At 42.2% G+C, this 24,638-nt stretch overlaps 1 protein-coding gene across 3 annotated transcripts in view; it reads right to left on the bottom strand.

The window, feature by feature from the left end:
• Positions 1–6,700: 6,700 nt before the first annotated feature.
• Positions 6,701–24,638, bottom strand: part of ARFGEF2 (ADP ribosylation factor guanine nucleotide exchange factor 2) — a 100,308-nt gene continuing 82,370 nt past the window's right edge. For all 3 annotated transcript variants that reach the window (XM_049650644.1, XM_049650643.1, XM_049650645.1), the window contains 9 exons: positions 23,023–23,158; positions 20,880–21,018; positions 20,717–20,771; positions 19,139–19,253; positions 16,677–16,807; positions 12,472–12,640; positions 11,444–11,582; positions 7,724–7,841; positions 6,701–7,158 (listed from right to left, as the gene is read on the bottom strand). In XM_049650644.1, the coding sequence (XP_049506601.1) occupies positions 6,982–7,158; positions 7,724–7,841; positions 11,444–11,582; positions 12,472–12,640; positions 16,677–16,807; positions 19,139–19,253; positions 20,717–20,771; positions 20,880–21,018; positions 23,023–23,158 (1,179 nt within the window). In that variant the 3' untranslated portion in view covers positions 6,701–6,981. The remainder of the gene's footprint in view (positions 7,159–7,723; positions 7,842–11,443; positions 11,583–12,471; positions 12,641–16,676; positions 16,808–19,138; positions 19,254–20,716; positions 20,772–20,879; positions 21,019–23,022; positions 23,159–24,638) is intronic.

The following is a 24,638-nucleotide window of genomic DNA, read 5'->3' on the forward strand; positions in this document are numbered from 1 at the left end:
TTTTTTTAAGTTTTATTTGTTTTTGAGAGAGAGTGAGTGAGTGAGCCGGGAGGGATGGAGAGAAAGAATTTCAAGCAGGTTTCTGTGCTATCAGCGCAGAGCCACACTCAGGGACTGAACTCACAAACCGCAAGATCTGAGCCGAAATCAACAGTCGGAGGCTCAACCCACTGGGCCACCCAGGTGCCCCCGGTAAAGATTGTTTCTAACTCAGGTGTTTGCAATATCCAAGCAGATGAATTTACAAACAGGGACTTTGGAACATAAGCTCTTCAGAGACCAGGACTGTGTTCTGCTGGATACCCTGCTTGGTTGCCCCGCCCCTTCCCTCAGATTAACCAGTGACAGCAAGAGGCAGTGTGGTTGGCATATAAGTGTGTGCTCTGTCCCAATTGGGCTGCTTCCCAACTGTGTGATCCAGGTACACAGCCTCAGCGGGCCTTAGTATCCACATCTAAAAAATGGGTGAGGGGGGGCGCCTGGGTGGCTCAGTCGGTTGAGCGTCCGACTTCGGCTCAGGTCACGATCTCGCGGTCTGTGAGTTCGAGCCCCGAGTCAGGCTCTGGGCTGATGGCTCCGAGCCTGTAGCCTGCTTCCGATTCTGTGTCTCCCTCTCTCTCTGCCCCTCCCCCGTTCATGCTCTGTCTCTCTCTGTCTCAAAAATAAATAAATGTTAAAAAAAAAAAAGTTAAAAAAAAAAATGGGTGAGGGGTGCCTGTCTGGCTCAGCTGGTGGAGCATGTGACTAGATCCCGGGGTTGTAGGTTCGAGCCCTGTGTTGGGTGTAGAGATATATATAATATATAAATATATAATATATAAATATAAATATATATATATATATATATCAATCAGACCAAAGTCTGACACCACAGACAGACCGAGCCCCGCATTGGGATTCCCTCTCTCTCTCTAAATAAATAAATAAGTAAACATTAAAACAAAAACAAATATAATATATATATATTATATATATATAAATATATATATAGATAAATAAATATATAAATAAAGAAACTTAAAAAAACAAAAGGGAGGTCTAATACTGCTATGTTATACAGTTGTTGCGATATTAAAAGGACTTCTTGTATGCAAAGCACTTGTATCTGGAGTGCAGGAAACCATGAGTAAATGTTAAGAAGTGACATTGATAGTCTGCTTTTTGCTGACGCCCTAAAAGGGGCACAAAGTTAGCACAAATCCTACCGTACAAAGAGTTCTTCATTCCAGCTTCCATGATCTGTCCACTGGCCTCTCCCATAGAATGGTGCTTGGTTTTTGCCTGCTTCTCAGAAAACCATAGCACCCTGGACAAGAGAATCAATATGCCATTATTTAAGCTCAAATTCACTCAAGTTAAGAAGTTTACCAGAATGCATGGTATTTCTTGAACATAAATCAAGATGAATTTTAGGTCAACGAAGAAGCAGCTACAGAAGCTTTATGCAGGGATTGGGAATCTCTGGAAAAGATGAAAATTGACATATAAAATTATCTGCAGAGGCTCAATCTTCAGTTGATTACCAGAGACGGTTGGCTTGCATCTAGAAACGGACATTTCAAAAAAATACTAAAATCATTTTTGCCAGAATCCTTGGGGAATCCCCACCCCTTCTTTTGCTGTGAGCATGTAGTTGCCTTCACTAAGCTGGATACTCCTAAGATGTAACACAAATAACTAACTCAAGGACGATTTCGCAGATTTCTTTAACTGGACAACAGGCATGTTACACAGCTTTGCAAAAATTCCAGGGAACTGGGGTGCCTGGGTGGCTCCGTCAGGTCAGCGTCTTTTTTTTTTTAATGTTTATTTTTTGAGAGAGAGAGATAGAGACAGAGTGTGAGCAGGGGAGGGGCAGAGAGAGAGAGAGAGAGACAGAGAGAGAGAAGACACAGAATCCGAAGCAGGCTCCAGACTCTGAGCTGTCAGCACAGAGCCCGACTATGTGGGGAGTTCGAACTCACGAACTGTGAGATCATGACCTGAGCTGAAGTCGGACACTTAACTGACTGAGCCACCCAGGTGCCCCGAGCATCCAGCTCTTGATTTCGGCTCGGGTCATGATATCACGGTTCATTAGACCGAGCCCCGCATTGGGATTCCCTCTCTCTCTCTCTCTAAATAAATAAGTAAACATGAAAACAAAAACAAAAACAAAACCTCTAGGGAACCACTCTGGTCCTTTGAAAAAGAAAACGTACTTTTGCCTCAAACATGTTCCAGTCTGTTGGCACGGTTACAAATGCAACATAATGCTGAAATTACCTTTCAAAATGCTTAAATAAGTAGCACTTTAAATAAATAAAGTGGAGTTGGCCCTTCCTCGACCAGTGACCTCAGCATGCCCTCCTTTCTAAACTGGGTAAGCAGAAGTGACTTTTTTAAATAAGGCCAAAGAAAGCTGAAAGGGTCTGCCACAGATGGGACTTTCGGGTTTATACCACCACGCTGAGGAAACCCTGTTAGACTGAGTCAATTTAGTTCAGGGTTTTTCAACCTTAGCACCAGCTAGACCTTGAGGCTGGTATTTATTTAAAGTTTATTTGAGAGAGAGAGAGCCCTTGGGGATGGTAATTCCTTGCGGTGGGGGTTGGTTAGCAGCATCCTACCCACCTCTCTCCTGCTGCGACAACCCAAAGTGTCTCCGGCCATTGCCAAGTGTCTCGAGTGCCTCTTGGGGACAGAACTGAAAACTAGTGATTGGCAGCAGGTTGAAAACGACTGCTCTAGATAAAACCCAGGCACCCTCTGCTGTGGAGAGATAATGACGCTTTGGAAACCTTTTCCTTTTGTTCTTTACTGGAAGCACCTGAAATGTAGGACCACAGAGAGTCGCAGTTTTACTCCAATCAATTAATAAAGATGCAGAAGTATCAGTCGATTTCAGGGGAATATTTTAAGTACAATAGTCATTTACAGTTTTGGAATATTTTAGAAAGAATATTCTGAATTCAGAAGCACTAAAGCCAAGCCATGTCCTCCTATGTTGGCAACCTCTGTGAACCTTAGCATTGTATCCCACTCAGTGCCCAAGTTGGCTACCCTGTGAGTCTTCCTTTGTAATCCTGCCCCTCAACGGCAGCAAGAGGAGACTTCTGTCTTCTCTTGGGAACCCACTGTTCAAACTAATGAGTTAAAGCGAATTCAAGAGATAAATAAGAATCTTCTCATGACTGGATTTTCCCCTCTTTCATGGGGAGGGAAGGAGTAAGAAGAGAACCTTACTTAAAATAATTAAAACCCACTGTTAATATTCTCCATTAAAAATTATTTTTGTTAGTTACTGAGGCCAAATTTTACCACCAATTGAGAACTACATGCTTACAGCTGCCATAATTACAAATGACCCCAAAACTATAGCTTGATATATATAAATACATATATTTATATAAATTGATATATTTCTATAAATTACTATAATAAAAACAGCTCTATTTTTTAAAACTTTATTGATTTATCACCTGATTAAAGCATGGGATTTTAACAGTATTATACATAATATTTTTACATAGAAAACTTTACATAGCATTTCATATTATATAATTCGGCTTATTCTTTCAAAAATGTATACATCCATTGGGCAAGGAATGCTTTTCATTAAATTACCAATATTAAATGCACTTAATCATCATGTATAGATTAAACAAAAGTAGCTATTAACTAACTTTTTAGGCAATTTAAGGAGGTAAAACACATTTTTGCACATAAAGAAATATTTGATGCAAATATGAAGATAAAATTTTTTAAAAATTAGAACACTGAGAAAAACTACACCTTTGATGAGTGTCTTTGAGAGCAAGGATTTCCAGATATAATCATTCTTTTAAATATTCAGCTTTGGTTTCTTTGTTTCTCAAACTACAAAGCTGCTGATAGCAAAACTCCAGGATTTCACAGGAGTTCATGCTATTTCTACTTTAACAGAAATGGTAAAACAGAACTCAGAAAACGTGGTAGTAAGGATCTAGCTTCTGTCTCAGCCAATATCCGTTTGCATCGTAACAGCAGACATCTGAATGGGGTGCTCATACTTGTATCTGTCAGCAGGTTCCTTCAAGAACTGTGACGGCTACGAAATGTATAGCCATAATGACAAAAGAACAACAAAAAGGTTTAGGGTTTTTTTTTTTTTTTTTTTTTTTTTTGCATGTTGTACAAAAGTCATCTGTCAGAGGAAAAGGTTGTGTTTCCAGATATTACCATACAATTTCCATAATGTAGTTCTTTGGTTGTACGTGACGAGTAACAGGGAAAAGGTGTATTTGACTCTCAAGATGCAGATTAGGAATCAAATTTCCCATCCACCGTTTGTTGTTACGATGCCAGAGCTGGTGATTGCCCTAAAGGACAATGAAGAGAAAACAAAATTGCTCAAAGTAGCAGTATTATAACAAACAAAACTTCTCTAGAGACCCAGCACATATAATCAATACTTAAAGCATTCTGAGAAAGAAATAAGGCCTTGGAAATGCTCCATCTTGTCTAACTTTGTGAACGGCGTCCTGGCCCGGTGCTGCAGAGTTATACGCACTCTTTTCACTAGTGTTTGAGTGGCACAAGCCACGTTTACCATGAGATAGAACAGACTGATTCACAAAATAGAATTTAGGCTGAATGGCTTATTAGTAGAGGTAAGGAATTCCTCTGTATGTCACGGGCCCCCTACGAGAAAGCTACCCCAAATGGTTTTACATCCCTGTTTTCAAAAGGTCCGTGCTGGTACAATTCAAATGCCTCATTCAGAGAATCCAATCTTTTAAAAGACAAAGTTTAAAAAAACTCCAAGGCTGAGTGTTTCAGCATGTAACAAAATGCGCTCAAACATTTCCTGCTCTGCAAAAGGAGGCAAAAATGAAAGAGAGGCAGGAAGACACTGGTGATGCAGTCAGAGATGATGAAGACAACGTCACACGGGAACCCCAGAAGGAAAGGAAAAGTCTCCAGTCGGGAACGCGGCGATATGGTACAGAAAACAGAAGTACGAAGGGACACGCGCGTTCCTGTGTGTACTTTTAGTACAAAGGCGGATGGACGGCACGGACTTGGGGAGGCTGTGACGGGCTACAGTACCAGGGATGGGTCTACAACACAGGTTCCGTGCTGCGGCGTAAAGATGTCATGGATTTCAGGACAGGCAAGTCAAAGGTGCTAATATTTTCCATTCACCGTAAGATACCCTCCCACGGTCCCTTCCTCCTAAATTATACAGCTCCTCTTCTCTAATGTATGTGGATAACATAAAAACCTAAACCTGCTCTTTTTTTCTTTGGTAGAGAAATTAAAATACTTTGGGGGAAAGGAAAAAAAAAAAAGTACTGCTGGCCCAAACCAGACATTTCTCAAGGCTGTTACAAACAAAAAACGTTGAAGAAACCGGTCTCTTAGTAAACAAAAGCACCAGAAATCCTTCTCTATAAAGAAAACATAGCTGATCTTAGATAGTTTCCCAACTTGCTAACTTCTAAGGCACCAGAGTTGACATCAATACAACCCAATTTACAGGACGAGAGGGCATAGGTAGAAGTCTGAATGTTTTAATGACTCTGTGTAACGCTTTTTCTAATGCTGAGTGCAGCTTGTGGTGAGCACTGGATGAGGGGGCAGAGTGAAGCGTGTGTCCTCTTTCTCGCTGACTCAGAATAAATTCAGCTTCCAAACAGACTGCTTGCAGGCGTCAGGCCCTGCCTGTGTACTGCAAACCTTTACAGAAGCTGCCGCGTCAGGACTCCGTTCTAACTGCGGTGAGGGGTACTGCGGCTTCACCAACACAGGGAGGACCCCCAGAGTCCACCCTTCCCAAAGAACGCAGCCCCTGAGCTCAAGTTGACGGAAGCACTTGGGCACGGGCCATCTCCTGCCGCGGTCACGGTTCAGCTGTGCTGGCCCCACAACAGCACAGGCCTACTCCGGGTCAACGACTCAAGGTTCACAGACGACCCCTGTCACGCACAGCCACCGTCCCTCTCGAGGGCCCTTTAACGGGGACTGTGCACAGCAGGGACGCTAACAATTGGTACACGCGCTGTTCTGAGGTAAAAATAAAAGGTTTACTCAAATATAAATTAACTCTGTTAAATTACTACTTCATTTTTGTTACTACTTCATAGATTAGGTTTCAATGTGTGAGATGGACAATGCATTCTGGAAATTTTAATACCCATCCACAAATACTTATTTCAAAGGAAGGCTAATCATCTTCATTACATTTTTTACTTTTTCCTACAGACGTTTTCTCCCCAAGTTACTCAAAAAGGGAGAGCCAGGAGGCACTACCTGTTTTTGTTTTTTAACCTTGCAAGCTCTTACTTCTAACTTAATTACTAAACTCTGCTGTCAATGAAATTTTCAATAATATCTTTTCATAAAGTAATTTAAAAATCACTCAGACGTTAACAAAACAGAAAAAAAAAAAAAAAGCAACAACCCTTTTCCCCACTAACTTTCTCCAAACTAATTTAACTACAGCTGACTCACAACTGACAAAAACACTCAAAATTCTCCAACACGCTCAAACAACAACAAAAAATCCAGCATATTTTATGTGGCACTTAGCCGTTACAACAAGAAATTTTATTAACATACTCTCTAATAATCACAAACCTATACAGCTATGTTCAGTGTTTTCAAGGAGAGCAACTTCCTCGGACAAAACACGGACAGCCAATCGTGGGACTCTGCTAGGAAATGACCACATGTGCAGTGACAGGTTTGACAGTTTAATCAGTAAAATGGAATGACGGAGAGGAAACAGACTCCCCACCTACTGTGTTAACTGGGTATGCAACACTTGAATGAAACGGCACAACGTCTTAGTCAGGGACCGATGGGGCCAGCGCAGCGGCCGGCTTCCTCCAGGCCGTTCTGAGCTCCCAGAGGCCGACTCCTCGTGTCTAAGACCTGACCCCGTCACGAGATGTGCCAGGCAGAGGCGGCATGGTGAGCGTTCTGCAGAGCTGCAGCAGTGGCCCGCCGGGGCCGGGGCTACCACACTGGTGACAGTGTCCCCGGTAGCTGCGATGGCTCTTCTGGAATCCAGATCTTATACACAACGCCTATCCGCAGGAAGAACTTGCGCAGGACCGCTCGGAGCTCAGGGATGAGGTCAAACTGCATGATTTCACACAAGTAGGGGTAGTACATAGAAGCGTGTGCTTTAAACTTGAGGTGGGAGAGAAGGAGAGAGAGAATTAGACAGGGAGCTATTTTTTCTGGCACTACTTTGCCAAGAGTATTCATCTCACCCTGGAACTTCTTGCAAGATTCTGGTGGTTTTTCTTGCTATTAAAAAGTTGATGTGAGAAATTTGCAAATTAGACTGTCTCTTAATTACGTTTAACTCCAAACACAAATTATTTGGGGGACAGCTTTGCTACCGAAGTCAACTTTCATTTTAGCAAAGCAGATTCCCAGCTCTGAACCACTGCTTCACAATTGCCACCCTCTCTTCCAACACAGCCGCACTGAAAATCACCGCCGCTGTTTCACAGCTGCATGGACGGTCTCAACATCAGCCTTTCTCAACTGGGCTTCTTTGAGAGAAAGAGCCCCAATGGGCCACAGCATCGCTGTCTGTCATGAATTAACTTTTCTCCAATGCATCTAGAATGGTGCTAGTTATGTAACCATCCTTAGAAGAACTGAGAAAAACAGTCTTGAAATTCTGAGTAAAATGCCAACCCAAACCTATGTCCTAGTGGAGACATTAGAGTTTCCTGGTTTATACCTTGTCATCGTTTATTTTGAGGGTTTTTGTTAGAAGTAACAACAGAAGACTTGTCCAGGCCTCCCGATGGCTTTCTGAATTCACGGTGATGAAATAGGCAAGGGCCTCACTGCACACGCTAGAAGAGTCGGAAACAGGGAGGCACATCAAACCCAAGATTAACCTCAGGGCGCCTGGGTGGCTCAGTCGGTTAAGCATCCGGCTTAAGCCCAGGTCATGGTGGGTTTGAGCCCCATGTTGGGCTCTGTGCAGCTCACAGCCTGGAGCCTGCTTCAGATTCTGTGTCTCCCTCTCTCTCCGCCCCTCCTCTATTCACACTCTCTTTCTCTCTCAAAACTAAATAAACATTTAAAAAAAATTTTTAAAAACCCACAAGATTAACCTCTCACATTTTACTAGAGAATTTTTTTTTTTTTAATTTTAGAGACAGCATGTGAGTGGGGAAGAGGGGCAGAGGGAGGGAGAGAGGAAGCGGGGGAGGGGGAGAGGGAGAGAGAGAGAGAGAGAGACAGAGGGAGAGAGAGAGAGAGACAGAGAGAGAGACAGAGAGAGAGACAGAGAGAGAAAATGAATGAATGAATGAATATCTTAAGCAGATTCCATGCTCAGCACAGAGCCTGATGCCAGGCTCCATCCAACGACCCTGGGATCATGACCTGAGCAGAAATCAAGAGTCAGACGCCCAACCGACTGAGCCACCCAGGTGCCCCATGTAGTGGAAAACTCTTCATTCTGGCAATGAGTATTTATTTGCTGGGCACTTGCTCTGGCTTCTGGCTATGCCATCTTGGGCAAAGCTATAAAACAGAGATAAATAACTGTACCCAACTCAAGGGACTATGGTAAAGATTAAATGAGACTGGTGTGTTGAATGTTAGCATAGCTCAGGGCCTGCTCAGACAAGAGGGCCCAATCAGCATTTGTGCACAATGAACATAGAGCCTATCATCCACAGCTGGCTACACACTGCCTTTCTCTTCTCCTGTCACATACAATTGCTTTTTTTTAAATGTTTGTTTATTTTTGAGAGAGAGGGAGCACAAGCAGGGGAGGGGCAAAGAGAGAGGGAGACACAGAATCTGAAGCAGGTTTCAGGCTCTGAGCGGTCAGCATACAGCCCAACACCGGGCTTGAACCCATGAACCATGAGATCATGACCTGAGCTAAAGTTGGACGCTTAACTGACTGAGCCACCCAGGTACCCCACTACTTTTTTTTTTTTTAAAGTAATCTCTACCCCCAACATGTGGCTTGAACTTGCAACCACGAGACCAAAAGTAGCATGCTCTACCAACTGAGCCAGCTAGGTGCCCCACAAATGCTACTTTTATTTAACTTTTTGGTTATTATTTCTTTCAGTTTATTTTTGAGGGGGTGGGGCAGAGAGAGAATCCCAAGCAGGCTCTGCACTGTCAGTGCAGAACCCAACATGGAGCTCAATCCCATGAACTGTGAGATCATGACCTGAGCTGAAATCAAGAGCCAGAGGCTTAACCAACTGATCCAGTCAGGTGCCCTACAACTGCTACTTTCAAAACACATGTTATGCTGGGGTGCCTGGCTGGCTCAGTTGGTGGAGCATGTGACTCAAAATTGTGAGTTCAAGCCCCACACTAGAGGTAGAGCCTACTTAAAAAAAAATGTTATGCTAGAAATTTGCAAATTTATCTCCTTTACAGAAACTTTATGAGACTATGTAGATAATTATCCTTTGAGCTTGATTTAAGTTAATATGAGCTATTGGTGTCTCTATAATTAATTATGATGAACGAAAAGTGCAAAAAATTATAAAGGAGAAAAAAATACCCGTAATTCCATCATCCTAAGGGACATATATCAAAATATTGTCCTATTTCCTTCTAGTCTTTTTGTCTGTGATATTTAAAAAACATTGCTGAAAAATCAGATCTATATGGTTTTACATCCTATTTTGTGGTGAAACTTGTATCATGAGCACATTCCCACATTCTGGAAAATTATTTTGTAAAACTTCATTTTCAATGCCTGCATAATATTCTACCACAGGATAGACTGTAATTTAGTTATCCATTCTACAGCTGAGCTGTTTTAAATTTCTTCTCTTATTTTCGCATTTTTAATTTTTAAAAAGTAATCTATGCCTAACATGGGGACTCATGAGAGTGAACTCATGAGAGATTACTTTAAAATCTTAAAAGAAAAAAAAAAAAAAGTCTCATGCTTTACCAACTGAGCCAGCCAGGCACCCGATATTTCTTCTCTTTATAAGCAAGTCTGCAGTGAAGAGTTCTTTGTGGGAATCCTGGTTCCTATTTCTAACAAAATTTCTTTTTTTAAAAAAATTGTTTTGTAAGTAATCTCCATGCCCAAAGTGGGGCTGGAACTCACAACCCTGAGATCATGAGTCGCACGCTCTATAGACTGAGCCAGTCAGGCACCCCTCTAAGACATTTTAGATTCCATGACAGTGGAATTACTGTGCCAAAGAAAGGCACTGAACATTTTCACGTTCCTGATTTTAATGCCACCTGCTTTCTAGAAAAATCCCCTCACTGTACACTCCTCCTAGCAGTGCAGGAGAATACACATCCTATCGTGGTTGCCAGAACCACAAGCTAATGATTTGAAATCATAAAGGAGTGAAAAGGGGGCGCAGACATGGTGTCTTGCTCACAAGATGCTGGGTGGCGAACGTCTACTTTTCTAATTTTTTTAATGTTTTACTTATTTTTGAGACAGAGACAGAACATGAGCAGGGGAGGGGCAGAGAGAGAGAGGGACACAGAATCCGAAGCAGGCTCCAGGCCCTGAGCCGTCAGCACAGAGCCTGATGCGGGGCTCGAAGTCGCGAACCGTGAGATCATGACCTGAGCCGAAGCCAGACACTTAACCAACTGAGCCGCCCAGGCGCCCCTCAAACGTCTACTTTTCTGTCTGGGACTCTCAGTGCCACCCCCCATCTCCTCCTTATGCGTTTCTGCATAATCTAAGTCAGGACACCCTGGTATCCACAGGATTCCAACACATGCTTCTTGGGAAGAAGGAAGGGTGGGAAGTTTAAGTGGACGTTGCCCTAAAGAGGACTTAGTCAGGACCTCACTCCGGACCTGCTGACTCAGAGTACTTTGTACTGCCCATGTTTTTGTGCCTTAAGAAATTTATGAATGAGGGACGCCTGGTAGCTTAGTCGGTTGAGCGTCTGACTCTTGATTTCAGCTCAGGTAATGATCTCAGGGTTGTGAGATTGAGCCCCACGCTGAATGGGGAGCCTGCTTAAGATTCTCTCTCTCTCTCTCTCTCTCTCTCTCTCGCCCCCTCTCAACCTATAAATGAAAGAAATGAGGCCCCAGCCTCCTCAGGGCATTAAGAAAAGTGAAGTAGAAGTGTCAGCAAAGGGGCACCTGGGTGGCTCAGTCGGTTGAGCATCCGACTTCAGCTCAGGTCATGATCTTAAGGTCATGAGTTCAAGCTCCACAACAGGCTCGCTGCTGTCAGCACAGAGCCCGCTTCAGATCCTCCGTCCTCCCCTCTCTGCCCCTTCCCTGCCTACGCTCTCTCAAATAAAACGTTAAAAAAAAAAAAAAAAAAGCATCAGCAAATAGAAAACACAAAAAAAGAAAAGCAGTTTGTGAGGGTGTCAGCATGTATATGTTTTTTCTTATTCTTTTCAATTCAGAGTATTACTGTGATGCAGTTTGTGTTTTACAGATAAGACATTTAATCAGGAACCAATCTTCTTACGTTAAAAGTCGCTGCTGGATTTCATCCCAGGAATCCCTGCGGTTCTCGTCAACATACATCCGAAACAGGATCCTCAAACAACAGGCCAGGCTGCTGGTTTCTTGCTTTAGAAGATTGGGTTTAGATTTGCCTTTAAAACCTAGAGATTAGACAGTCAGATAAACAGTGCACACTTCTAGGATAAGACTGAGAAGTCATGCGGGAACCTAATCTAGTTACCTTAGGGAAAGAACACTGAAACATCTCACCTTCTTTTTAACTGAAGTCTGGCTGACATATAACATTACTCTTAAACACCTTTTCTTAAACAAAGCAGTACCAGTCAGGCACAGAGATACGTAAACAACTCTCACAAGCAAAGCCTTATTACAGGCAAAGGCATAAAATACCTAGATCTGTTAAAGTCATAAAGGAAAACAGTATTATGAAACTGAGGATTAAAATAAGCACTTGGGAAGAAAATGAATGGTTACCCAGTAACAGTAACAATACAAACATTATATAAAGTCTCACTTTTGTGCAAAGTTCACAAAATGAGACTCTTACTGGCACCATGCATGCACACCTATCTATATATAAATATATCTATATAAATGTGTGTATGTATCTATATGTATCTCTATATCACCTCCAGAGTTCATGTATTTTTGGAGGTGGGAAGGAGAACCCCTAAAAGCCTCAGAAAATGTCTGAATGCTTTTCTGTTTCTCCTAGACCACCACAATTTTTGATACAAAAATATTTAACTACATAATTTTACCTTGATTTGCTAGATCAGTTCCGGTCTCTATGAATTCACTTTTCCGCCAGATACTTACTGAAAATCCCCTGCGTGCCAGGCAGTATTCCTGGAATTCCTGGTACCGGGATGGAATGTACCCAGCATTCCTTCTTTTTCCCTCAAGCATGAAAATTATCTGCCAAGTTATTCCAGCTAAGTGTACAAGTATCAGGAGTTTCCCAAGGGCTTCCATGTTTTAGGGTGGTGACCGGTGTGGCCACCTGTCCCATCTGCTGTGTGGCCTTACCTGCTCGCCACAGGACAGTCCGTTGCTCGTAATTGGAGTTGAAGGCCTTTGAGAACGAATGGGACTCCTGCAAGCAGTCCAGCAGCTTGAAGAGATGCTGGGAAGACATGCACTTGTACATGCCCTGGTCCTCTGTCTCTATGTGGATGTCTGCATCCAGCGTGTCTTGCTAGAGAGGGGAGGGTGGGAGAGCTAAGTGAGGGTGGTTTTGGAGCCGTCACATCGAGGCACTCATTACTCGCCACAAGTCATACGCACACTTCGTTCCTCACCACCCTGAATGTCTCCCCTTTACACTCTGTTCACCGGCAGGGGCAGTGGGGAGAATTACGCCGAGCTCTTGCGTGACGTCAGGCTTTGCTGGCCCGAGTGTCTGTTCTGTCGGTACTGCCTTCATTGCATGAACACAAGTACTTCTCCAGTTATTTCACAATAGGACTGCACGGTCCTCTACTTATCAAAGAAACAATTTTTTAAAGACTTTATTTTTAAGTAATATCTACACCCAACGTGGGGATCAAACTCACAAGCCCGAGATCAAGAGTCGCACGTCCCTCGGACTGAACCAGCCAGGCGCTCCTCCTCTTTTATTTATTTTTATTTTTTATTTTTTTTTAATGTTTATTTATTTTTGAGAGAGACAGAAACAGAATGCGAGTGGGTTAGGGGCAGAGAGAGAGGGAGACACAGAAGCAGAAGCAGGCTCCAGGCTCTGAGCTGTCAGCACAGAGCCTGACGTGAGGCTTGAGCTCACGAGCTGTGAGATCATGACCTGAACCGAAGCTGGACGCTCAACGGACTGAGCCACCCAGGTGCCCCTATTTTATTTGTATTTTATAATGAGATTGGACATGAGAAAGTCAAACTGTACTGTATGTCATAGAAGGTGTGATCTCAAACCATACTTATTGAAAGACCGAAACTGGGGCGCCTGGCTGGCTCAATCAGTTGAGCATCCAACCCTTGGTTTTGACCCAGATCTTGATCTCATGGTTCAGGGGTTCGAGCCCCAGGTTGGGCTGTCCACTGATGGTACAGAGCCTGCTTGGGATTCTCTCCGCCCCTCCCCCCCCACCCCACTCACGTGCTGTCTCTCAAAATAAAATAAACTTAACAGCAACAACAAAGAAACTGCTAAGTGAAGCCTGAGCGGCATCTTTAGCTTCAACTTTGTTTACAAATGTGAAGGGAAAAAAACATAAAAATAGGTACAAAATGCTAGACATTTTTATCAAACATGTTGCCTAAAATGTGAGACGTAATTAGGGATTTTATATTTGTTGAGCATTCTAAGAATAGAATGGATCTATCCTTCTTATAAGCCGGAGGTTAATGAAAAATGGAGTTGGCCATGTTTCCTAAATTGATCTATGAATTCAATGCAATCCTTATCAAAATCCCAGATTACTACCTTTTATTTATTAATTTTTTTTAACGTTTGTTTATTTCTGAGACAGAGAGAGACAGAGCATGAGTGGGGGAGGGGCAGAGAGAGAGGGAGACACAGAATCTGAAACAGGCACCAGGCTCTGAGCTGTCAGCACAGAGCCCAACGCGGGGCTCGAACTCACGGACCCTCAGATCATGACCTGAGCCGAAGTCGGTTGCTCAACTGACTGAGCCACCCAGGCGCCCCAGAAATTGACAAGCTGATCCTAAATTCATGTGGAAACACAACTGACACAGAATAGCCAAAACAATGTTGAAAAAAGAAATGCAAAGTTAGAAGACTCACACTTTGATTTCATTCAAGACAGTATGGTGGTATTGGTATAAAGATGGACATACAGGTCAGTGGAACAGAACTGAGAACCCAGAAATAAATCCTTATATTTAGGATTAAGTGATTTCCAACATGCATGCCAGAACAATTCACTGGGGAGAAAACAGTCTTTACAATAAATGGTGCTGGGACAACTGGGGATGTCCACGTGTTTTAAAAAAAAAAAAAAAAAAAAAAAAAGATGATCTCCTATTTCCCATTATACACAAAAATGAACTAAAAAATGGATCAAACACCTACATGTAAAAGCTAAAATTATAAAACTCTTAAAAGAAACCGTGGGCCTAATCTCTGTGACCCTGAATCAGGCCATGCTTTCTCAGATATAACACTAAAAGTACAAGGACTCAAGTAAAAATAGTAATTCAGAACTTCATTAAAATTAAGTTTTGGTGCTTCAAAGGCCACCATCAAGAAACTGAAAAGACAATGCACAGAATGGGAGAAAATAGTTGTATCTGATAAGTGGCTAGTATCCAGAATATATAAAAACTCATGTAATTCAATGGCCGAAAGATAAATACTCCAACTTAAAAGTGGGTACGTGATTTGAAAAGACATCTCCCCAAAAATACAAATCAGCCAATCAACACAGAAGATAGCTGTTCAAGGTCATTAGTCACTAGGGGAATGGGAATCCAAATCACAATGAGATACCACTTCACACTCACTGGGATGGCTGTGATAATTACAAAAAACAAAAAAAAAGAAAAAAGAAAAAGAAAGAAAAAAGAACAATAACAACCATTGATGAGGATGTGGAAAATTAGAGCCTTCATCAATTGCTGATGGTAGGGTAAAATAGTCCAGCTGTTTTAGAAAATGGTCTGGCACTTCCTCAGAAAGGTAGGCATAGAGTTATGGTGTCACCTGGAAATTCCACTCCTAGGTACAAGCTCAAGAGAATTAAAAACATGTCCACATAAAAACTCATATACAAATGTTCACAGCACTGTTATTCACAATAGCCAGGCAGTGGAAACAATCCAAATGTCCATCGACTGATGAAAGGATAAATAAAATGTGGAACAGCTGTACGATGGAATATTCTAGACATATATATACACATATAGATGCGCGTACACACACATCTGTATATATATAACAACGTGGATGTCACATGCTACAACACGGATGAACTCGGGAAACGTTATGCTAAGTGGAGGAAGCTGGACACAAAAGCTCATGTATTATAGGATTCTATTAATATGAAATATGCAGATTAGGTAAACCCATAGAGCCAGACGGTAGATTAGTGGCTATCAAGGGCTGGGACGAAGAGAGAAGGGGGACTGACTGCTAATGGTTAGGGCATTCCCTTTTGCGGTGACAAAAATATTCTGGAATTAGATAGGGGTGATGTTTGTACAACTTTGTGAATATTCCAAAACACTGAACTGTACATTTAAAAAATAAAAACCAGGGGTGCCAGGGTGGCTCGGTCGGGAAAGAGTCTGACTCTTAACTTTGGCTCAGGTCATGATCTCATGTTTTGTGAGTTTGAGCCCCACATCAGGCTCTGCACTGACAGCGTGGAGCCTGCTTGGGATTCTCTCTCTCCCTCTGTCTGTGTCCCTGTGCCACTTGCTCTCTCTGTCTCTGTCTCTGTCTCTCTCTCTCTCTCTCTCAAACAAACAAAAAGGAGGATAGCCTTTGGGCTGGATCTAGCCCACAGATATATTCTGTTCATCGGTAATTATATTACTTAATAAACAGGAGATTTCCTATATGAAAAAAATCTCGATCTGGCTCCTGTTGAAAAACTGGGAGCCTGTCGTGACTTGACCCATCTGTTAGCAACACACCGCTGGGCTGGGAGGCGGCTGCGGCTCTGGCGGGGCTGGAGGTGCCTGGTCTCTCTGCCCCCGGTCCCACCTAGGCTGAGTAGGCATTCACAGGATGTTAGTCCCAGAACCACGTAAGTTTACAACCTATGGTGTAATGTTATGGTTCAGCTTTTGGACACCCAACCCTCCGTCGCCAAGAACAATAGGTTGTACATACAAGACAAAAAAGTAAACTTTCTAAAGGAAAAAGTGGTATCTTCACCCATATATTTTTCTCTCTCGGTTACTTATGGTTAAACCATACAACAATTATGTGAAACAGGCCTGTGATTAACAACACTCTTTTTCGAAGCACCGGGGAGGGTGGGATCTGAGCAGTGGCATGCTGGTAGACCGGCTCTCTGGGAAATTAAAAAAAAAAAAAAAAAGAAAAAGAAAGTTCTGATTTTTAGGGTTTGCTGATTTCTGTGGTATAAATATTCTCATCATGGCCAATTTCAAGCTACCAATATGCCGTGACTGATCACAGGGCTGGGGAGAGATGAGCACGATCTACGAGCTGGCTCCAGCACACCACTGCATCTGAGCAACCTCTCCAGGGGCAAGTTGGTCCTCCTCGAGGCTCGTCCTATTACCTGGGCAGCAACCATGTGTTCTGCATCTTCTTTTTTGCTTGTTGCAGGGTAGAACACGATGTTGTCAATGGTCTGTATCAATTCCAGCTGGACCACACACTTGATGAGGAGGCTGGCAAACAGTTTCTGATCTATATTAGATGATAAAGATTAACCCTAATAATGATTCAGCCAGTGTTGAGTAAGTATTAACCGAGCTCCTTCTACATGCCAGGCACAGTCCTTGATGCTGTGGCATAACAATGAATAAGCTGGACAAAAATCCCTGCTTCCATGGCAGAGACAGAAAATAAACAAGATGTTTAAGGCACATGTCTACCTACGTCAAATGACGATGACAAAGGTAGGGATGGGGACAAGGTAGGGATGTCATCAGGATGGGGCTTCAAGTTTAAACAAGCTGGTCAGGAAAGCTCCGAGAATGTGATACTTGAGCAAAGACCTGAAGGGGAGGAGTCAGCTACGCAGGGCCCACGTCTTCCGACAAGCTTCTCTGCCACCTGCAGCTACTGACTAGACTCTAGCTAACAACTCCTCCCTCTATCTTTGTCTTCTCACTCCCTGGGCTCAGTGGTGGTCCATGTCAGGCACTTCGGAGGTGTGGGTTGATTTGACTATAATAAAAGTAGAGATTCCTCATTCAACTTATTGTTATAGAATCAGGAAGTTGAAAACATTAAATAAAGCATTTAGTGATGTCAAATGAGGTTAGGTCATTCTCAAGTTTTGGAAAGTGACTAAAACTGTCTTTCTGTCTGTCTGTCTATCAATTTTCTATGTAGAATCAGTTTAATTAAAGAGGAATGTGGTGGAGCTGCAAAACATGTACATTTGACTCATGCCAATTCAGTAACATCAAAAATTAAAATTAAAAATTTAAATTAAAATTTAAAAGAACCGAAAATTAAAAATTAAAAAGAAGAGACCAAAAATTAAAAAGAAGAGAAACAACGCAAGTGCTGTGAGCCTGTACCTGCTGCCCACAGGGCAGGCTGAGATGGGAGACTGGAGGCACGTTCCCAGGAGGAAGGACAGGGGTCTCAAGGCCCAGGCACCTCTCAGAGTATAAACATCCTGCTGCACCAAGAGCGGTTCTAGTTAAAACGTGCCTCCTCCACACGAGCCAATCCTTTATCTGGAGCCAATGAGGCAGCACAGTTCATTCTCTCACTGGCTACTACAGAGAGACTGGCACGAGCTGCAGATATGGAGGAACATGGTAGCTTTTCAATGGATCCCAAGGGTGCTTCTGTTTTATGCCTTCAAAAAATAGCGGTGAGCACGTGTGGCTTTGTCTAATGCACTGGTTGCGAAGTTAACGGCGGTGTTAACACCTACAGCCTGGCGTGTGGAGAAGAGGGTGGGGCTGCTATGAAGGAAAAAAATATGGCCACAGCTTGAAAACAACCAGACCAGGAAACAGGACGGTTCCAGTTTCTCAGTCAGCCAGAAGTGCGCTAGGTCCCAAGGATCCAAATATCAACAGTACCTCCTCAAACGGTAGAGTACCAATTATGTGAGATCACATATTTGAAACACACAGTGCTGTGCCTGGTGCATAGCAACTGTCAGACCTGTTTTTTAAAATGACAGGCAGTAAAATAGATCACAAGAACACTGTGGGACAAAGTGATAAAAGTCATCTGAAACTCATATCCAGTAAAGGGATCTCTAACACATAAAAAGCTTCTCCAAACCAATAAAGACTAACAGCCAATATAAAATGAAGATTTGAACAGATCATGAAAAGATCTTAGACACATGAAAAACTGCTCATTTCACTCATAATTAGGAAACTGAAAATTAAAAATACTCCAAAGGTCTGAAATATCACCTGTGTGTTCCTGAAGATCACGTCAACAGAAACAACATTAATGGGGCAAGAATCTAATCATCCGTCAAAATGGCAAGTGCACTTCACCCAGCAATCCCATTTTTAGGAATTTATTACACAGATAAACTCACAAATGACACACACATTAAGTGATTCAATGTTGTACTGTTCGTCACGAAGATTGGGAATAATATAAATGTCCATTAGTAGGAAACCCAATTAAGCAAACAATAGTACATCCACATCCTTGGATAACATAAATAGTATAAAAGAACGTGAAAGCTTTTAAGGTACTGATTTTGAATGATCTTAAAGATATACTAACTGAAAAAACAATGTATAGTATTCCCTAATTTGTATAAAAAGGACAGGAGAATTCATGTGTATGTGTGTACACGTACATATGTGTTTACGGATATGCATTTCTTATATATGGATAAAATGTCTTTGGAAACGTACAGAAGCTGGTGACACTGGCTGCCACAGGAAGGGACTGGCAGACTGAGGCACAGGGTGGAAGGCAGGCTTATCGTGTTTATCCTCTTGTACTTTGCAAATATTTAAACTGCGTAAGTGTGTTACCTATTTAAAATAAATAAATGAAAACAACTAGAAAAAGTAGCCTTACTTGCATATGGTCTACCTTTCCAGCTGTCATCGGTCGGGTTAGAGAGTTGACTCTGGCCTCTCTCAGAGGCATTTCTATCTATGCTGCTCAGAGACTGGCGGTCCAGATCCACATCCTAAAAGTAAGCCAGAGAGAAATACAATGTTCACTTTATCCACAATTGAGTACCTGGGCAGAGATGTGCCCGGCTTAACACTGGGGCTGGCCCAACTTGACGGTAAGTGCCTTGCTTAGACTTCAGTAAAATGACATTCCATGCTGGACTGCACAGGAGACATTATAAATTTCACTTATTTCTCCCTCTCTCTAAAATTTCACGTTTTCTTGGGGTGCCGGGGTGGCTCAGTCGGTTAAGCGTCTGACTTTGCCTCAGGTCACGATCTCACGGTTCGTGAGTCTGAGTCCCGCATCGGGCTCTGTGCTGACAGCTCAGAGCCTGGAACCTGCTTCGGATTCTGTGTCTCCTCCTCTCCTCCCCTCCCCTGCTCACGTTCTGTCTCTTTCTCAAAAATAAACAAACATTAAAAAAAATTTTTTTTTTAAATCTCGTATTTTCTTATTCTGACTTCGAAGGTATTTCTCTACATATTATGATTTAACAATACATATGACCAATTAATGAGGACAAGCTCAAAAATACACTAGTGCCAAGAGCTAGCTTTTCAAAAAGTTGACAGAAGACAAACAAAAAATGTTTAAATAGGGTGCTTCATTTTTTAAGTTGCTATATCCTAAATGCCACCCCTTTTTTAAAGTAGGCTCCAGGCCCAATGTGGGGCTCGAACTCATGACTCTGATATTAAGTGTCACATGCTCCACTGAGTCAGCCAGATGCCCTCCAAATGACTTTTAAAATCTAATGGCTTTACAGTTATTTGGGAAGAGACGTTAATAATACAAACCCCGTATAAAGCAAAATATTGTAAAGTGAGACTTGAATTAGAACTTCTTGATGTGGCCTCACACAAAAAATAACAATCACTATTTCACTGGTGGTGGAAGAAAGCACTCTTTATTTAGGAGAGGAATAAATGAGGATAATTACACCAAAGTATTACTTCTAACCGGCAAACACCAGACCTGAGAGTCCAACAAGGGAGAATTCACTAAATATAATAATGTATAGCCACTGAAAAGGCTGCTCTCAAACAATATTTAAAAACATGGAAGACTGCTTACACGTTGTTAGGTAAAACATTCTGTGCCAAGCACGCCCGAATTTCAAACACGCGCGGGTTATACGTGTGCCGTCGTACAAAGTAAAAACTAGAAATGTGAACTCTGGCTTTTACTGGGTGAGGTGACTTATCTTCTGTACTTTCTAAAAAAAACGTGTTAATGAACATAGTTTTTTACTCTTTTTTTTTTTAAAAGTAATCTCCATGCCCCAAGTGAGGCTCCAACTCACGACCCCAAGATCAAGAGCTGCATGCTCCACTGACTGAGCCAGCCAGGCACTCCTAAAGCTTACAGCCTTTTTTGCTCACTTCCCATCAGAAAAGCACAAACTCCTTGGGCTACTTAATTTTTTTTTACCTAATACGAGATCAGAGAAAAGATGACAACAAAAACCCCTACCAAGTGTTTCTCCGATGGATCTTCCTCCATCCCTACAGGTCTCCATGTCAGCAAACTGAAGGGAATGCAAGAGAAGGAAAATGATCAGTGTGAAAGGCAATGTGGAGCCTTAAGACATCTACTGAGCTCAGCAAGAATCAGCAACAATCACATCTGCACTCACACGTGTGGAATGGTTGTCTTGAAGATATCCAGCATACAACTGCACGTTTCATCCCAGACGTCGGGACTGAATTTCTCCCCATTGGATATCACTAAGTTTTCTAAGCAATTTGTACCTGAGCGAGCCAACTGCTCATTATCTGCAAAATAAAGCAACATCTATCATCAAACTTCCGCTGCTGGTTTGATTCCCACCAGGGCACTGATGCTTCGTCTTGCAAGGTGGGGACATGACAGAGGGTTTGCAGGCTCTTACTTAATGAAGCAATGATACAGTGTTAAAACTTTTGTTGTTGGGGTGCCTGGGTGGCTCAGTCGGTTGAGCGTCCGACTTCAGCTCAGGTCATGATCTCACGGTCTGTGGGTTTAAGCTCTGTGCTGACAGCGCAGACCCTGGAGCCTGCTTCGGATTCTGTCTCCCTCTCTCTCTGCCCCTCCCTTGCTCATGCACTTTCTCTCTGTCAAAAATAAATAAAAATTTAAAAAAAACTTTTTTTAAATAAAAAAAATAACTTTTGTTGTTAAACAGGCTATCAAGAGTTAAAATTACTTATCACAGCTTTACTGCTGGGATGGAAAAAGGTCAGTTTGTTAATTAACTGGCTTCTTATGTGATCAATGATAGAAGACGGAAATATTAGATCAGTGTCTCTCAAAATTTAGTCACTCAAACATTGCACTTCCAGTTTTTGCCATACTGGTATTGATTGTTTTTTCACTTATTTTAAAACTGAGTCAGTCACTTTTTGAAAAACTTTGCGAAATTAAGCTTTGTCCTAAGCCAAAACTATCTACGGAATCCAGGTCTAATGTGCTATGTAGGTATTCTTCCTAGGATGTACTAAAACCAACACATAAGTACTCAAACGAAAAATGTCCACTGATGAAGCTGTTGTTTATACTGACTCCCATAATATATTTAAAAAAAATGTTTATTTATTTTTGAGAGAGCAAGCAGGGGAGGGGCAGAGAGAGAGGGAGAGAGAGAGAATCCCAAGTAGGCTCACACTATCAGTGCAGAGCCCAACGAGGCCTTGAACTCAAGAACTCTGAGATAATGACCTGAGCCAAAATCAAGAGTCGGACACTTAATCAACTGAGCCATCCAGGTGCCCCTCCCACAGGACATTTTAAGAACAATTACAGAAAATTTCAACTACGATAAAAGCAGAAACCATAGTATAATATAGAAAGGCACATCTTTTTTTAAAAATTTTTTTTAAATGTTTAATGTTTTTTTTAATGTTTTATTTTTGAGAGAGACAGACACAGATTGTGAGCGGGGTTGGGGCAGAGAGAGAGGGAAACACAGAATCCGAAGCAGGCTCCGGGCTCTGAGCTGCCAGCACACAGCCTGACATGGGGCTCGAACTTGCAAACTACAAGATCATGACCTGAGCCAAAGTTGGGACGATTAACCCACTGAGCTACCCAGGCACCCCTAAAGGCACTTCTTTTTAAATATAATAATAACTACATCCATCTTTAAAAAATGCTTTAGGAGCACCTGGGTGGCTCAGTTGGTTAAGCATCCAACTTGGGTTCAGGTCATGATCTCACGGTTTGTGAGTTCAAGCCCCGTGTCAGGCTCTGTGCTGACAGCTCAGAGCCCGGAGTCTGCTTTGGATTCTGTGTCTCCCTCTCTCTCTGCCCCTCCCCTGCTCGTGCTCTAGCTCTCTCAAAATAAATAAATAAATATTAAAATGATTAAACAAACAAACAAACAAGGGGCACCTGGGTGGCTCAGGCAGCTAAGCGTCTGACTTCAACTCGGGTCATGATCTCATGGTTCGTGAGTTCAAGCCCCGCACTGGGCTCTGTGCTGACAGCTCAGAGCTTGGAGCCTGCTTCGGATTCTGTGTCTCCCTCTCTCTCTTTGCCCTTCCTTCACTCACGGGCGCTCTCTCCCTCCCTCCCTCTCTCAAAAATAAACATTAAAAGAAAAAATTTTTTAAAATAATAAAAAATGCTTTATAACTGACTTCAGATTGTTTCTATGTTCTTATTAAATAAAAAAATACACATTTTCACTGATTATATATTGTACTCCTTGGCATTACATTCTTGCTTTCATATACTGAAATAACGAACCTCTCATTAAAAACTACGTCAAGAAGGATGACGCCTGGAGATGGAGAGAGTACCTTGTTTTACACACCACTGCAACTGTGCAAACACATCAGAAAGAAGAACTTCATTCAGAGCTTCATAAAACTGGGTGAACACGTCACAAATAGCATAGAGCGCGTGATTGCACGTTGTCGTCATCCACTCGGATTTCTGAAAAACAACAAGGTAATGTTTAAAAGCTACTCTCCTTGTGGTGAGATGGGCCCACTCCTACCTCAGGGGAAAAACCGCTCTGCTGTGCAACCTGGAAGTACGTGTCTACAGTCAGTCTTTACAACGCTCACACCCACGGACGCAGTCACGCTGCCCAAAGGAGTGGATCCTAAGGAAAGCAGTAAACATCTGTGGGTGAAGTCTTGTGAATAAAGATGTTTATGCCACACTGGCACTTACACACTGAAAACACATATGAACAAATGTCCAAGAAGGTGGCAACTAAATTAAATTTATACATATGTCAGGACATTAATAGTCATTCAAAGGGATACTGACCAAAGGCTTTAATGATTTGGAAAAAGTGAGTAGGAGATTGTGCTAAGTTATACCTTACACCCAAATTTACCGCTGGTAATTTCATGGCACTATTTTAAGTATTTAATGTATACAGAGATTTAGAAAATCATTGAAAAGGGAAGGGTTGCTAATTGCAAAACAAGATTCCAGAAGTGGAAGCCATAAGGGAAAAAGACTGATGAATTTGGTTCCTTAAAAGCTAAAATTTTCTAAAATGAAAACAAAACGAGAATAATAAAGTGGGCAAAAGCATTTGCAATTTATGGAAGGATATGCTATGTTACTTATACACTAAAAAGCTCCTAAATCAATAGAAGAAAGATAACTAACCCAATAGATCGGCTAAGGATGTGAAAAAGCAACTCATAAAAGAAAAAAAACTGTGAATCAGCAATGTGAAAAAAAGTTTGCAACCTCACCAGCAATTACAAAACTTTGTCACTGTGATACTTATGGCCCATCAAATGAACAAGGATTAAAAAAAGTATGGGGGCACCTGGGTGGCTCAGTCAGTTGAACATTCAGCTCTTGATTTCAGCTTAGGTCATAATCTCACAGTTCGTGAGATTGGGCCCCGAGTTGGGCACTGCGCTGACAGCATGGAGCCTACTTGGGATTCCTTTTCTCCCTCTCTCTCTCTGCCCTTCCCCCCACACGTGCTCTCTCTTTCAAAAATAAACATTAAAAAAATTCATTAAGGTATGAAGAGTTGGAGTGGGTATGGAGAAACGGGAACTCTTGTGCACTGTTCAAATGTAAAAGGCTGTAAATTTATAAAGGTTGCGAATTTATTTGGAAGTAATTTGAAAGTACGTATCGAAAGCCTCAGTAATGTGTAAGCCCCAAACCTGACATACCACTTGTCCCAAGAGAAAAAAAAAAACAAGAACAAAGGTAGCAGCAAAGAATGTTCATTTCAGTGCTGCCTTCTAATGTTTATTTATTTACTTTGAAAGAGAGAAAGAGAGTGGGTATGTGGGGAGGGGTGGAGAGAAAGGGAGAGAGGGAATCCCAAGCAGGCTCTGCACCATAGCTGACATGGAGATCAATCCCACAAACGCATGAGACCAGGACCTGAGCTGAAATCAAGAGTCAGGTGCTTAACTGACTGAGCCAC

This window comes from Panthera uncia, assembly GCF_023721935.1.
Source record: "Panthera uncia isolate 11264 chromosome A3 unlocalized genomic scaffold, Puncia_PCG_1.0 HiC_scaffold_11, whole genome shotgun sequence".
NCBI classification, from domain to species: domain Eukaryota; kingdom Metazoa; phylum Chordata; class Mammalia; order Carnivora; family Felidae; genus Panthera; species Panthera uncia.